This window comes from Lethenteron reissneri, chromosome 3, assembly GCF_015708825.2.
Source record: "Lethenteron reissneri isolate LAM-NWPU_2019-01 chromosome 3, ASM1570882v1, whole genome shotgun sequence".
Classification (NCBI taxonomy): domain Eukaryota; kingdom Metazoa; phylum Chordata; class Hyperoartia; order Petromyzontiformes; family Petromyzontidae; genus Lethenteron; species Lethenteron reissneri.
In genome coordinates this window covers 14,942,561-14,958,711 of record NC_083781.1, presented here as the reverse complement: position 1 = coordinate 14,958,711, position 16,151 = coordinate 14,942,561, and the positions used below count along the sequence as shown (strand labels likewise).

At 43.6% G+C, this 16,151-nt stretch overlaps 1 protein-coding gene across 1 annotated transcript; it reads left to right on the top strand.

Annotated features, from left to right (window-relative positions):
• The first annotated feature begins 587 nt into the window (after window positions 1-587).
• LOC133348038 (DNA repair and recombination protein RAD54B-like) lies at window positions 588-15,830 on the top strand. Its single transcript, XM_061560873.1, is given in 15 exon segments — window positions 588-669; window positions 672-920; window positions 1,569-1,856; window positions 3,766-3,899; window positions 3,901-3,929; window positions 5,442-5,488; window positions 5,491-5,666; window positions 6,535-6,742; window positions 6,882-7,021; window positions 7,794-8,087; window positions 8,685-8,878; window positions 9,623-9,884; window positions 10,753-10,819; window positions 12,755-12,964; window positions 13,797-15,830. Coding segments are annotated over 15 exon segments (2,634 nt in total). The 3' UTR covers window positions 14,051-15,830.
• The last annotated feature ends 321 nt before the right edge of the window (window positions 15,831-16,151 follow it).

The following is a 16,151-nucleotide window of genomic DNA, read 5'->3' as shown; positions in this document are numbered from 1 at the left end:
GCACATTAGTGAAACATGCACTTAGAGTATTTGGCTGATATAAATCTCCATGTGATAAGCCACTTCGTTGGGCTATTTTATGTGGCCAGGTCACTTCTAAAAAAAGAGCTATATAGCTCAGTGGGCCTTACCTGGTAAATTAAAAGTTTAGTTAGTTTTGAACTCTAGGGGATTGTACGTAAGATTGAGACATCAGCTGCAATGTATCCACTCTTGGATGAAGGCTTCTCCAAACCATTGCCATCTCTCGTGTGGTTTTCCTGTAACAATTCATTTAGCTCCCTTGATATTTCTGTGGTGTACTCTAGAGTATGTTCCCTTCATCAAGGCCTTGTGTAACGTTGCTGTGTTCAGAAATATCACCATTGTTTCTGTGTCAAACGAGCATGGAGCAGTGCTTACCTAAAGCGTTACTCATCTTATTAACCACAGAGGTATGATGGGCTAAGTCATCCCCCAATGGGAAGTTGAACTTACAACTTTCCAAATTGCAAGCTGCATGCTGTAACCGCAACACCACCTTCCAAGTCATTCCTGTAATGTCCAACCTAAAAAAAAATCCTTTAGTGCAATTTGTTTTTCCACTGATGTATCTGTTTTCTGCAGATGTCGAAGCAGATCTTATCAAAAGGCCCGAGGCAGCAAGGACCTTCTTGGTGCCAAGAAAACACACTACAATTCTCTTACCCCAAAATCACCTGCTGCAATGAAAGTGCAGCGTTCCGAGGAACAGAATGACCACACTGCAGAGAACAATCCAATGAAAGATAACGGGGATTGTTCCGCTACAAAGTACTACAGTGTAATGTGGGGTAAAGCATCCAAGAAGAAGCACAAGAAGTGGGAGGGCGATGCTGTTCTGATCACAAGTGGCCGATTGGTGAACCTTAAAGACATGGAAGGCAAGGACATCTGCAAAGGTATTGATCTGCTGTAATTATACAGGGTGTTTAAAAAAGATTGACCTAATTTCAAACATATAGCGATTTCAAATCGGGTCCATCTTTTGAAACACCTTGTATTTGGCAATCTAAGATTTAGTCTTATCGCTACAATACGAACATTTCTATAATTTGTAGGCACATAATTATTCAATGGTTAAAATGATTCAATGATCATTGAATGATTAAAATGGATTTTGGATCATTTGTGGATTTTTAAGTCTGATATTAAAATGATGCACATTATATGCGGTGGTAGAGTGGATATCGCACTACACTATGAACCCTATTCCCTGTTTTTGATTCTTAACCATGGTTGATATCAGTGTGGAGTGATATCTCAACAAGTCTTGCCCCCCCCCCCTCGCCAACCTGCACTGACCAGCGTAGTAATATTATAGGCTGTGGGGATACGTTGTAGGCAGTGTAGCAAGAGCCATTATGGTGTTGCACTTCTATGCTATCCACCTTTATCAACCCCTATTGACTAGCGTTGTGAATTCTGGCCAAACAATCTCCACGACCCACACAATGTGTGGAGGCCCTCATCTCGCAGTGGACTGAAAAATGTACTCTGTACACAGGTGCATATACTGTAATCACACACACAGTAACGTGTGTGCACAGGTACAGGCTACAACAAGCGTGAGCTGGAGAGCCTGTCGGAGGGACATACTTTGGTGATCAGCGGAAAGGAGATCGAGGTGATGGGGTTGATTTCGTGTGAAGATTACGCAAACGGAAGGTGCTTCCAGGTCTCCGGCGCCAGCTGCGACTCGGCCGCTTCTATTGCCACTCCGAACAAGGCTGCTAGGCCCTATGCGAGCCCCTTCCGGGCCGTCACAGGAGCACCAGAGAAGTCCCGCGTCACCGAGACAAAAGTCTACAAGCCTCGCTTTAACCCCTTTGCTCCAAGTAAGACCTTGTGCGTGTGTGTGTGCGCTCACATTCTAACCAATGATTGTTTGAGCGTTAGTCTGAAAATTTTGTGATGGGCACTGCTGGAATATTGCAAATGTGTGCTTTGATTTTAATGTAGCAATATTATTTACAAATAACTATTGGCCATCATTCACATTTCAGCTACCTTTACTGGCAACTGTCAGAATAAATAGCTCATATTTGTTTCTCTCATGAAGTAGCCTTGCTGAAAGGTACAACAGTTGGTAAAGGTGTTTGATACACGACACACTGGTTAGATATCTGAAGTGCCTTTCGGTTTAGTTAAGAACCCATTAGCTTATGACCAAATCACCTGAGATCTACAATCAGGGATGCACTTAGATAGTGCTGGGATGGGTGACCACCATGCATAAAGGGTGTTATAGGCTGCAGGGCTACGTGGTGGGCAAGAGGAAACAGTGTAACAAAATCCATTGTTATGCTGTACTTCTATGCTTCCGCATCCATACTCTCCACATTCACCAATCTCCACGAACCAGAATGCTGAAGTATGGTCAGTATGGTCACCACGATCTCTACTAGACCATACACATACACGGGCGTTTAACGTGTAAGTGGACATTATAGATTCAAGGTTTCCACAGCTTTGATTAATAAATATATATATTTTACTTCATATGAGTTAATACTGCGTGTGTGACTTCATCACCAGTTGTTTCTTAAGTCGCCCTCCTGTAGACAACAAAGATAAACCACAAAATAGGATTTACATTCCCACTCCTCAATAATTAGGATGCCTTTGTGGACTGCGGAGACCGGGTGGAAGGAGGGTGACTTCATCAGCAACTGGAAAAGTGACACATCCAGTCATACCCAAATTAAGTAAAAAATATAATACATGGAAACATTCACTCGTTTTCATTAGCAATGAATATGTTTTTATCTGCTTCAAAAAATGCTGATGGAAATGATTGGTTCAAAGGCTGTGGAACTGAAATGTTGTTTTATGTGATGTGGTGAGATAGATGCATGTGTATTTTTACATCTATTGCTTATAATTAACCACTAAAGCACATCATGCGGTTTGTTTATAAACATTTTTCACTGAATTGGTACCCATGGTTTTCGTAGAGTTTCTCTTGACTATATTGTCAGGCGACCTTTGACACGACTCGGCTGATGAGATTCAAGAAAGTTAACGCCGGTTCAGCATTTCCATTAAAACAAATGCAGCTGAAAAAAATTGGTCCAGGTTAGCCCATGGGCTGATGAACTGAATTACTATCTATATTTTATGCGGTGAGACAGACCCTTGTTCACCTATCAAAAGAAGCGTTTTTATTATTACACGCTTTTATTTAACTCACTCTGTGTTTCGTATTCTCAAACAATCTTGTAACTCAATTTTTACCCACTTCCCAATGTGCTATCGACTGCAAACTTGGTATACTTATGTCATACTGATGACAAGACTGTATTCTTTCATAAAAAAAAAACAAAAACATATATTCTAAAACATTCTTTTACACGCTTTTGATAAACTCACTCTGTTGTCGTATCCTCAACTCTGTCTGTTGTATTCTCAAATCTTGTAACTCAATTTGAACCCACTTCCCAATGTCGTATCGACTGCAAACTTGTTATACGTATGTCATACTGGTGACAATACTATATTCTATCATTACAAATTCAAAATAGATATTTTTAAACAATATTTTTTATATGTTATGTTTCGGCTTGGGTGTAATTGTCCACGCTCAACTCACGTTGGCTGTAAATCACCACGGCCCCTTACGTTATGGCAAGCCTCGGGGCCACTTCCTGGAGTCGTGGAGTTCTGCCATTACTCGTACGGTACATTTCATTAAAGCGTGTTTTTTTAAAAATTATTTTTAAATATGATTTTGCTTTGGGTCCTCAGATGCACTTGTGATGCCCCAGCCAAGTCCTGCCCATCAGTGGCAGAACAATGCGGCCGGCCTGCCCATGGGAGACGTCGTGGTCGACCCCCACCTCGTCGTGCACCTAAGGCCACACCAGCGAGAAGGGGTCGTTTTTTCTTTACGAGGCCGTCATGGGCATGAGGTGAGGGCACTTTAGAGGGACGACAGCGTTCGCATTGTGTTGCCACATAACGTGTCTTAGGGCTACGTTTGTTCACACACACATGTGTACGATGCATAATTTAGGTACGCATTCAAACATTGAAATGCAATAATGCTTACTTTGCTCGTAAATGCGAATGCTATAACTGGTTTATTAACAATTGGTTTACAAATTTTTACTGGTATTCTTTCTAAATCTTGTAATTATTGAAGTTCTTATTAAATCATATAATAATACATTTTTACTTAACCTTCGTGACTGCAGGAACTCATATTCTTGGTACTTTCGGTCAAGTAACGTAGATAGAAACAAACAAAAACATTTTTTTGAAAGAATTAAAGCAAAAAACCCAGTTTTGATTTTATTTTACTATCTTTTGGTGGTTTATAGCTTCAATTATTTTCAACGTATTATTTAAAGGCAATTTTATGTATTATATATTTTCTACGTGACTTTACCAAAAGAACCAAGATATAATAATAGAATGCGGTATTATTTGGTTCTTTCGGTAATGTCATGTAGATAGAAAAATAATAATAATAATAAATGAAGTGAAAAAACCCCCCGGTAATGTAGACTGTAGCCTGGTTCTTAATCGGAGTGAGTGTACTGGCAGTCTATAATGTAGACTGTAGCCTGGTTTTTAAGCTGGTGAGCGTATTGGCAGTCTATGAAGTTGACTGTATTAAACTGACTTCGGTATTGAAAATAAGTACGTCTTGCGTTTGTAGTTTAGTTTGTTCACCTGCAGTAATAATTAATGTGGCTCCAGTGTGAGCTGAAGATTCTCAACCACTGCTTTGCCCAACAACTTCTTGCAAAATGAAACAATCCTCCTAGTGAAGAGCTCCTCGTTTGCCCATGAATGAAGCCACGTCAAGCCTCTCAAAATCAGCAAAGGAGTACATTGGAAGAAATGTGCATTTGTGCGATGTATCTATGGTAAGTGGTGATGATCTACATTTGTAGTTTTTTTTTTACAAGGTGACACTTCTTTATTCTGTGGCTGAGTTGAAGAGTTGAAACTTCTTTAACGTCAAACGAAGTATAAAATTGATGGCTTCGGCAAAAGCTAAATGGCGTGGTGCGATTCCACCGGTCAATGCACAATTAGCTGTACCATACCATGTGACCCTTTTAGCAGTATCAAAATAAGAAAATATTTTACCCTTTCTAGCAATAAAACAGGTGTTAAGATTTTCAAACACAAAATAGATACCTTTTTTCAAGGAATAAAGTCTACATTAACCACGCGTACTTGTGGTGAATATACATCCTCTGATAATATATCCATTGTCTTTTAAACTGATTGGCCTACACCAGAGACAGCCTTCTTCATGGTCTAGTCTCACCAGTGTTAATGCAGACTTAAATCCTTGCAAAAACGATCTATTTGTTGTTTGAACATCGTAAGACCTGTTTATTACCAGAAAGCGTAAAACGGATTCTCATGGTTGTACCGTAACTGTGTTTTTTGTTTGTCTGTCCCAGGTCTCCTGCTGTTCAGGGAGCCATCTTGGCCGATGAGATGGGCCTGGGGAGACCCTGCAGTGCATTGCGCTCGTGTGGACGCTGTTGCGGCAGGGCCCGTACGGCAATCGGCCCTCCCTACACAAGGTGCTGATCGTCACTCCCGGAAGCCTGGTGCGCAACTGGAGCCGTGAATTTAACAAGTGGCTGGGCGTGGAGAGAATCCGCGTCTTCACCGTTGACCAGGTACAGTCTGTTCTCCTATAACGCGGTATTTGCGTTCCTAAAGAACACCGAGTTATGGAAAAATCGCGTTATAATAAATAAAAAATAATATAGGGTAAAGCACAGTCCGAGATAACACGTGAGGTGCGTACGCAGGCTGATCAAAGACTGAGGCGCTTGGGTAGCATCTAGAAGCATCCAGCAGCATCCCACATTTTGTGATGCTACACCGAGGCAGCTGCACGACTGCTTATTCCTATTCGCGCGACATAGTTCTGTTCACTCAATCGTGTTGTATCTCTGGCTGTCCGCCTGAATTAAGTCGCCAAATTCTTGATACAATTTGCGGCCATCTGAGCGATGCACCCAACGTTTTTAAAAACAACTTGAGCCTTCATTGCCATTATACCTGCATAAAGGTCGGACCAGCTTGAGAAATAGGTACTGTGCATGTTAGTTCACTGGCGGGTTAAGCGTACGTACATACACAGCCCTTTACTTACCACTACTTGCTGAGGGCCTCCCCACACAGTGCGAGCCTTGGGGGTACTTTGACCATATTTCACCACGCTGGTCAATAATGGTTGGTAACGGTGAGGAGCAAACTTGTGGCACCATAGAAGTACATTACATAAAAATTGTTTCTATACACTGTTCCCTCCTGCCCACCATTTACCCCCTGCAGCTTCTAATAACTCATTGTGCATAGTGCTCGCTCATCCAAGCACTCCTCAGGCTCAGCCTTGCATAGCTTCCGTGATTCGGGGCATTCTGGGTGATTTGGTTATAGGCTTAATCATGCACAGATAGAAAAATACAACAAAAACATTCGCGCAAAATTCCTCAACCGTAGTGATCTTCTCGGCTTGAATGTGTGTGTATACAACAGGAACACAAGGTGGAGGAGTTCATGAAGTCGCCCATCTACCCGGTGCTCATCATCAGCTACGAAATGGTGCTGCGCTGCATCGATGCTGTGCGCGTTATCCCCTTCGGCCTCGTCATCTGTGACGAGGGTCACCGCCTCAAGAACAGCAGCATCAAAACGGCGTCGGCCATCGACAGCCTGCCCTGCAAGCGACGCATCCTCCTCACGGGTGACCTATCGCTGCGCGGCGGTCACGTGACAACTCGCGCGCACATCAGCCAGGGTGGCAACCCCTTGGGAGCCTCGCGGCTTCGTTCACTGCAACTGCTCGACGCCCGTTCTCCTACTCTTGTCGTTCCTGCTTGTAGGTACGCCCATTCAGAATGACCTGCAGGAGTTTTATTCCATCGTGGAGTTTGTGAACCCTGGGATACTGGGCTCCGCGGCAGCCTTCCGGAAGGTGTTTGAGGAACCCATAGTCCAGTCACACCAGCCCTCTGCCTCCCTGGTGGGTTAACTTGCAAAGCTGACAATGCCAAAGTCATGCCACTCATTGCTGTGCGCGTAACAACTCACCCACCACCATTACCCACAATACAATGCATTTCCACCGTGGTTCCCGACAGTGTTATGTTGATGTTTTCAAGGTGTGTTCTTTGCAAGTTGAATAATTAACGTACAATATTTTAAAATCGAATTCAATTGATAATTACTTCAATGTCGCCAGTGTCACAAAAGACTGACATGTACCAACTGACCTCCACTTGCTCTCCCTCACCTTGATTCGATTGTCTCAATTCGTGGGTCTGATTTGATTCAATAACTGTTAATCTCCTTCTGTCTTGCTAGTATTTTTTTTTTGCTTGATCTCTCTCGACCACTCCATTACCCTAAATGTCATATTTCTGTATTACAATAATAATTTACTTTAAATCCCTTCCTTAATTTACTGATGAAGGACTCCCCATTCTGTGTCAGTCATGGGGGTTGTTTAACCATACTTCAACACACACCCTGGTCAGTGCGGGTTGATACAGGTGAGCCCAGGACCAGTTCAGATTACCAATTGCCACTAGTGTTAGCTTCATAGTGAAGCGTGATAATTACTGGCCCACCACTCCAAATTTCTACCTCATAAATCAACAAAGAAGTGTCCGACGTGTTGATAGGGCTGCACTAACTTTCGACTGACGTCCCACTTATCTTCAACGTTATGAGTCTTAAGCCTGCAACGATGATGTGGAACACCGGCTCGCCTGTGCTTTCTACGCCGTCTGCAGGAGGATAAGCAGCTGGGGGAGACGCGCGCTGCCGAGCTGCAGCGGTTGACGGGCCTCTTTGTGCTGCGGCGCACGCAAGAGATCAACGAGCGCTACCTGCCGCCCAAGCGGGAGTTTGTGGTGATGTGCCGACCCACGCCACTGCAGATTCAGCTCTACCGCAGGCTTCTGGCGTCTCCGGCCGTGCGGAGCTGTCTGAACCGCGTGACCACCGACCGTAGCCCTCACCTCGTGTGCATCAGCGCTCTCAAGAAGCTTTGCAATGATCCTTGCCTCCTGTACAAGACGCTGCAGGTACGCGTGCGCACGCATGCACAGGGAGCTTTTGTAGAGTGAACAACAAGACAAATTTAGCAATGATTTGTCGCTGAATTTGGTTGCGATAATTGGCAATGCATTTGCTTGTGAGGATTGTTCTTTTACTTACCAGTGAGCCATACAAATCTCATTGGCACGTTCAACACTTGTACACATCATAGTTTAACTTGTTTGACTGTGTCTGGTCATGCGCAGGGCCTTGCAACAGAAATTTGGCCTCATCCAAAAAAAAAAAATCTCATTTTAATAATGGCAGCTAAAATTTGTGTGTTAAGGAAGAATAATAACGCATAAGCACATCTGTAATTTTTCCCAAAATGCGTCTGTCCTTGGAAGTTTAGTTCATGATTTATAATTCTGAAAATAAAATCAATATAAATGTCATAACGTATGAAGTTGGATTTTCATTTAATATTTTTTAACGTTTATATATTTTTGTGTTTAATTGATAAGCATGTGACAACCTATTAATACATCAATGAAAATCGTTAAATAATTGTTCGCTGTTTGGGACCCTGAATTTAAATGGCGTTGATGTAGGTGGATGTCGGTTGCGTTTTTAACCGTTTACAGAAAGCAGAAGCTCTCCGTAAGGGGCAGAAAAAGCAAGACACCGAGGAAGAGTCGGATGTGTCTCTATACGACGGACTTTACGAGGAGTTCTCTTTGATCTACAACCCAGAGAGCACCAGCAAACTAGAGTCGGGGAAGCTGCGCGTGCTAGCTCGGCTGCTGGAGGCCATGCATCAAAAAACACCCGTTGAGCGGTTAGTGACACCCCACCCTGTCAACAAAATAACAACATTTTTTTTTTGTAAACTTCATTGTTAACCTGCTCACACGAGCAACAGGGCAGCGGTCATCTCGGTTGGTGGCTCCAAGCCAGTGGTGGAAATTTCACGTTCCCATCGTGGGACAAGTCCCTCCACATCACCACCTCTGTTGATACCCCACAAAGCCGTGCTACTCATCATATTGATCCCAGAGGGGGCTATGGGCCGAGTTGAACCTAGACCAGGATATGAATATGCCACCTTTAATCCCAGAGGGGGCTATGGGCCGAGTTGAACCTCGACCAGGATATGAATATGCCACCTTTATTTAAATGTACAAGTACAGACCTTTTCTCATTCCACTGTTCGACGAGGGCCTCCACACACTGTGCCAATCGAGGGGATTATTTCGACCACATTTCTCCACCGCTCGGTGTGTGCTGAAGGCAGGGACCATAGAGGTAGGAGCACAGCAGCAGTGCATTTGCAATAATGGATATTGCTGCATTTCTGTTTGCTGCGTTACATGGTGGTTACTTATCTGAGCATCTCCACAGGTGCTTAATATCATGGAATGGGAAGTGGTGAGGTGTACGACATCAACGATGGTTCCGATGATCCCTGGACCTTGAGCCAAAGTGTCTAAATCACCCATAACTTCCAGGCATCTCTTGCAATATCTCCATTGTCTCAGAGGGCTATCACTTGATCTTAAGAATGGCTGTATTTGTGTCACAGGGTGGTACTGGTAAGCAACTCCACCCAGATGCTCGACGTCCTGGCTCGCTGCTGTTCAAGCTGGGGCTACAGCTGGGCGCGACTGGACGGCACAACGCCCGTGTCCCAACGACAGCATCTTCTGGAGAACTTCAACAGCCGCTTCTCCACGCACTCCGTATTCCTGTTGAGCTCCAAGGCCGGAGGCGTGGGCCTCAACCTCGTCGGAGCTTCCCGCCTCGTCCTCTATGACATCGACTGGAACCCTGCCAATGACATCCAGGTGCTGTGGCCCTTTTGCTTAAACTCATCAGATTCTGGCAAGGGGATGCATATGTACAAGGGATGAGTTTCACGTGAAAAACATTTAGGAATGCAGATTTTTAAGGAAAATTTCTGATGTTTTCTTTTTAGATTTCCAGTTCATGCACAATAGGTAACAAATGAACAAGTCTGAATGCGACCAAAAGTGACGTAACCCAATGTCACGTGACACCACTTTTGGCAGAAAAAGGGGTGGACATGTTGGTGACGTCACTTCTTATGACGTCACATTTTTAGATCAATCGGAAATAGCAACTATTTTGGATCAATAAAAAAAAATCCTGATTATTTCGATTGATGCAAAAAACAAAACCAGTTAAACATTCTGAATATTTACGAAACAGAAAAATGTAAGGGGGACCGTGTTTGATATCAATGTCTGTTCGTGGCTTACAGATCCTGTCAGCTTTCTTCAGTTTTTGCAATTGTCTCTGGGCACCACAGTGTAAAAGGCAATCTTTAGTTACTGTTTGTCAATCAAAATTGTTGCTCTCTCACCACCTGACATGTCAGCCTAACAGAAATACTTTGTTACAATGTTGTGTGAATCGTGCATATCTCACATACTGCTTATAATCGAGTTTCAGGAGGCTATTTTTTTTAAACGTAATATTGAGCCTGATTATTACATTTATTTTAAGGTTTGTTCAGAATGTGAATCGTCTTAAATACCAATGCTACGATAAACATAGCAGAAAATGTATCAGAATGAAAGCGTTTAGAAACAAGTTCATGTATATCATTATATTCGATTGTGTATACATACTCTGAACAATAATGATGTTTACATGAGTGGTGACTTTTCTTGTTGCGATGTTTGTGGACAGGCCATGGCCAGGGTATGGCGTGATGGACAGCACAAGACCGTGCATATTTACAGGTTTCTGACCACAGGTGAGACTATTAAACATTTATATATCATAAGAAACTGCGGAAGGAATTAGTCAACCACACATGGAAACACCCACTGGCGGAGCCAGTGGGGGGGGTTGCACATGCCCCCCCCCCCAATGATCCGATCGAAATCCCTAATTTAGATCGGATCATTGGGGTTTATTAGTAATAAATCGGCATTTTGCGACCCGCACTGCCACTGTGTAGCATATTATTACGTGCCAGGGACTCTATGAGATGATAGGACAATAGTCCATAGATAGGACAATAGTCCATAATTGGCAATAAGTAACGGCAAAGCAGTTATAAGTGACTCACAGAATTGTGCGCAGTTGCGTATACAGTACACGACTTCTCTGAAGGCATTCACCTTCAGCGAGCGCGATGCCGATCACACAACGTGGTTCGAAGTCGACCCTCTATCGATGGCTGCGCCATCGCCGCACACGCGTCGAATAAAAAGCAAGGGACAAGTCCTTACTTACTAATAACTCCTCTATCACTTTTCATTGCTGAAAATCCTGACTCCGCCATTGGAAACACCCATACACTCTTACAAGTAATTTATCTTCTTGGCATTTTTTTATCGTTCTGCAACAAACGCTAATGCTTATCTGCACAAAGTAACCTCAGTAAATCATGTAATAAAGAGTCAACTGCAGTTGAGTGCTGCTTTTCTTATCTCTGATCATCTTATCCGCAACACCTGTTGTTTCTAAGGGCCTGCCAATCCGCAAATAACAAATACCATCTTTACCACAGTTTACAAAACCCCAAGAAAGTACAAATAAGATGGAAAGAAAAGCAAACTCTTCATCCTGCCTGTGATGTTGTGGATTGCAATAAAGTGAAGCTTTCCTGACACACAAGGGTCCCCATGTTTTAGTTGTTATAACATGTTGCATCACAAACAAGCTCTCATGTACAGGGTTTTATTCACCTTATCTCAACCACAGACTTGCAGGAGAGATTAGGCAGGTGTTACACACGCCCTGTGGTCCACGATATCAAGAAGACCGGCGTTCCTGGGTATAGTGTGTATAGTGTGTATAGTGCGTCGTGCAGTCGTACGCACGAACCTCAACTTGTGTGTTGTCCGTTTGTGGAGCTGTTCTGCGCACAACATGCACGTGTATAGATTTGTGCTTCGTGAAACTCACATGGCCATGCACGCTGGTGTGACATTTAACGTTTGTGCAGAGACCATGATGCAATTGCCTGAGTGTGCCTGCATGTCAATAAGCTTGTTTTATTTATCCAGCAGAGCCTCACAGTTTCAAGACTGTTTTTCAATAGGATGTCCATTTTAGGTGCTTTGCGTGTGGGAGAAAACTGTAGCACCCAGAGAAAACATACACACAGAGAGGGCATAACACTCAGGTCTGCACAGACAGGTTCACTACCTACTTTATTTACTGCCATATCTTGGTCACCTTGCAGCCCAGCATGTATGGGATTTTCACAACTCTGCTCAATCCACCATATCCTTTCTCCAAAGTGCTTGAACCACAGGCGTGTGTGCTCCAAGTTGTTGGTCTCACACTCCGACCATGTTTGTTCATAATCGCTTGTTTATATCGTACCCCCCATGAAGTACATTCCTCGTGGCACAAGATGCACACAGCGCTGGCCAGCAAGTGGGCATTAGTCAGCCAGTAGTGGGTCATGTTGCTATCTGGCTTCCCAATTCACTAATTTGCGATTCATTCATCAAATTTGGCCAATTACACCGGCACACATGAACTAGTTTTTTTTTCCTTCCAAATAACATCACGGGATCTTAAATGTTTAAAGTGAAGCAGATGGCGCTTGTTTTAAAATGAGGCTACTCCATCATTATTAACCAGGGCGACTGCTGGGCTTGAACCACGAACGCCTCCCAACAAGCTGCAAACGCGCTGCTGCTGCTACTCGGCCGTGTCACCCGTTCCACAGGAACTATCGAGGAGAAGATTTACCAGCGCCAGGTGAGCAAGCAGGGCCTGTCCGGCAGCGTGGTGGATGCGGCGTCGTCGGCGCGCTCGGAGCACATCCGCTTCTCGCTGGAGGAACTGCGCAACCTGTTCACGCTGCACGAGGGGACTTGCTGCTTCACGCATGACCTCCTGGGCTGCCCTTGTCAAGGAGATGGCGGAATCTTGTCTGGTGAGGACTCCAGCACGGGGCTCAGTGGGATCAATATCAGCCAGGTCTTTATGGATCTTTGGGGTGCCACGGTGGCGAGATGTTAATTACCTAGCCTGGTATACAGGAGGTTGTGGGTTTGATCCCAACCTTGACGCCTGCTGTATATTTTCAGTTTGCAGATTCTCACCGTGGTCACGTGGATTTGTCTCCGTGTCCTCCGGTCTTTCCCTCCACATGTAGAGTATTAGGCTGCTATAAAATGTCCACATAAGCCACTTCGTTGAGCTATCATTTGTGGCCAGGTTGTTTCTGAAAAAGAGCTATATAGCTCAGTGGGCCTTACCTGATAAAAAAATATATTTCTGCACCCAGAACTCCACGTCCAGGATACCTCTCGCTATGGCTGTGGCTCCTCTTAGTCACGTACCGCCTACTCAATTTTACGGGCAACCTGGAAAATATTCAATGAAAAATTAAGCCCTGGATAAAACCTAAAAAACGCTTAGAGCGTTTGGATTCTCAGGCATGATTGTCTTGGTATCGAGATCCAGTATTGTACATGTTGCGTTGATTGATTTGGTTTGCATTAACCTTCCGACATAATACATAATAATTACTTCGGCTATCATTAAGAATTGTCAGTAATTATAAAGAATGTGTTTAACTGTTCATGCCTAAAGGATTTACCTGGAATGTCATTGAAGTCCTAATTGGATGCGTGTATGTTGCCAACGTATCCTTGATGATAAAAAAAGAAAAACTTAAAATGTTAAAATGCATCGTCGGTTAATGAGAGTGGTCAAAAAATCCCTATGTTAATTTTTTTATTCCTTGATTTTCTTGCAAACAGGAGCAAATAAAGACAGCCTGGTGGAGCGTACATGTCAGCTGGGCCGGGCGAGAAACTCTTCTTCGTCGGCTCAGCGCAGCACCAAGGCTTTATCCATGGCCGAGCTGATGGAGTGGCATCATTTATCTTCTACTGGACTAAGTTCACTGCCCGACCCAGACCTGTACCAGGCGGCAGATGACATTACGTTTGTCATGCACAATGAAACCAAGCTTTGCTCGGAAACCACAGCGCTCACTGACAGTGTACCATGAACGGTCCACCAACCCCTCTTTGTGGCACTTTAACACATTTGCCTTTATACAAACACTTGCCTATTTAATGTTACAGTGGTTGGGAACTTAATTGTTGAATTGAATGTGTGTATATATAAGATACATTGCCAAAGCCTCTCGCATTTGAATAGCTTATATCCTTGATATACACGGTGTCCGTAAAAGGTATCGTCCATTATTTAAGAATTGTAATCAGACAGCAGTTTGTTTGTGGTCGAATGTTGGAGTTTGGCAAAAGGTAAAGTGCAGAACACCTGGGACTCTGAAATCCCAATACGATGTGCGTTGTCAATGCCATGGCTGACGTGGGTAGGTTCGAGGCCTGAAACTCGATCCAATTAAAGCTTCTTTACCACTAGGTGTGTAGTTTTATTGACCTAGCTTAAACTGCTGTGTAATTAACAATGGACAATACCATTATTGACACCCTTTATTTTTTTAACAGTTCATGAAACGAAATAAATTGGACATTGTAAACTTGGTCAATGCAGACACGTCTTGCGTTGCTATCATCCACTACAGTCACAACATGCTCAGGATTCAATTGTGGGTAAAGGCTCTTGAGGTCTATTCCACCCCCTGCCCTTTAGATTGCTCTGTGTAACAGATTAAGATGTCTTAAATGGTCAATCCATTTTTAAACAAGATTTGTGTTGCTTTAAAAAAAATTAGATCATGTTCTTGTGAGTGCGTGTTAACTCAATAAAACAGTGCGACATGTTTTTAAATATACTTTAAGGGTAGATAGATAGACATTTGAGGTTTTAAAATATCAGCATGGTATTTATTTTCAATGCCAATTCTTAAGTGTTTTTGTTTGATTTGTGGTTTCTTTTTTCTTTTATTATGCTTCATTGTTTGGCAAGGACATGCATTTTTCCTTAATTGTTTGTACACGTTACTGACATTTACAATTGTGGTTATAGTTTATTTAAAGCCATGAATTCTCCAGGACACTTTCTATTTAAACAGCATCTAAATGCAGCCACATCTTAAAGATGCTCTTCAGACACAGCGGGCATATTTATTCGTGGGGGGATGTAGCGAACTGATGTTGTTTGGCAGAGGCAAAGAAGGTCTTGAGTCTGGACAATAACGGGTAGGGTGTAGACAGCACGGACATTTGGGGGAATGGCGTTCCAGACGTTGGAGGCAGTAGTGGAGAACGAGAGACCTTCCACTGAGTGACGCGGGAGCCATTTCTTTAACAATAGCAGCGGTGGCAGCTTAGAGTACGGTCCAGTTAAAGGTGTGTCGAAACACATTGTCCTGCGGAGGGAGCTGGTAGGAACGTTGGGTTGCTCGGTCAATGGCCAGGGTCAACGGCGGCGTGGTGTATTCCGCAAATATGGCCGACTGTGAGGGCGGGTACAAGCCGGCGTGAGTCGGTTAAACGTTGAGTTTTATAAGGGCACCACGGGGTGACCAGCCCCTCCCCACCCTCCCTTCACGACGGACGGATGGACACAATAATCCCCTGTGAGCTGTTGTAACCAGTATAACAATGTTCTGTTTTTACTTGAGGTACATTCGCAAACAAATCGTTGGGGAAAGAGTGCGGTCATTCATGAAATTAAAAGGTAACTGGGGAGTTATTTGGATCAATAAATGGAGTTAATATTTTGGGAGCGATTCATGTCCTGGCAAAAAAGTTGCTGCCAAAATGTGGAGGGGGAAATGGATGCCTCGTCACCAATTTCTGCCGATTTGGATGAAAAACTGCAACGTTTTAGCTAATAAGTCATTCTCAAATGAAATGTGTGAGCATTTGTATTTGCAATGTATCGCTTGAATGTGTTTTTAAAAGTAATTTTGTTTTGTTTTGAAATAAAAGTACCTTACATACATCGTCAGCGTCGGGTGGGCGTATTTTGCATCAGAATTTTACGTGAGGCCAGCTGATAGTTCATGTTGGAACCATTGAAATGCTGCTGTTGTTTGAATCCGGGTTTCATCCGCCTACGGAGAGTGAATGCTCTCCGTCCTTTAAATTGGTCTGTAATAAGGTAGGCAACTGATAAGCGGTTGACAGGTATGCAATGGGCACCCACGTGTCGCGACAAGTCACGTGGGTGAGTGT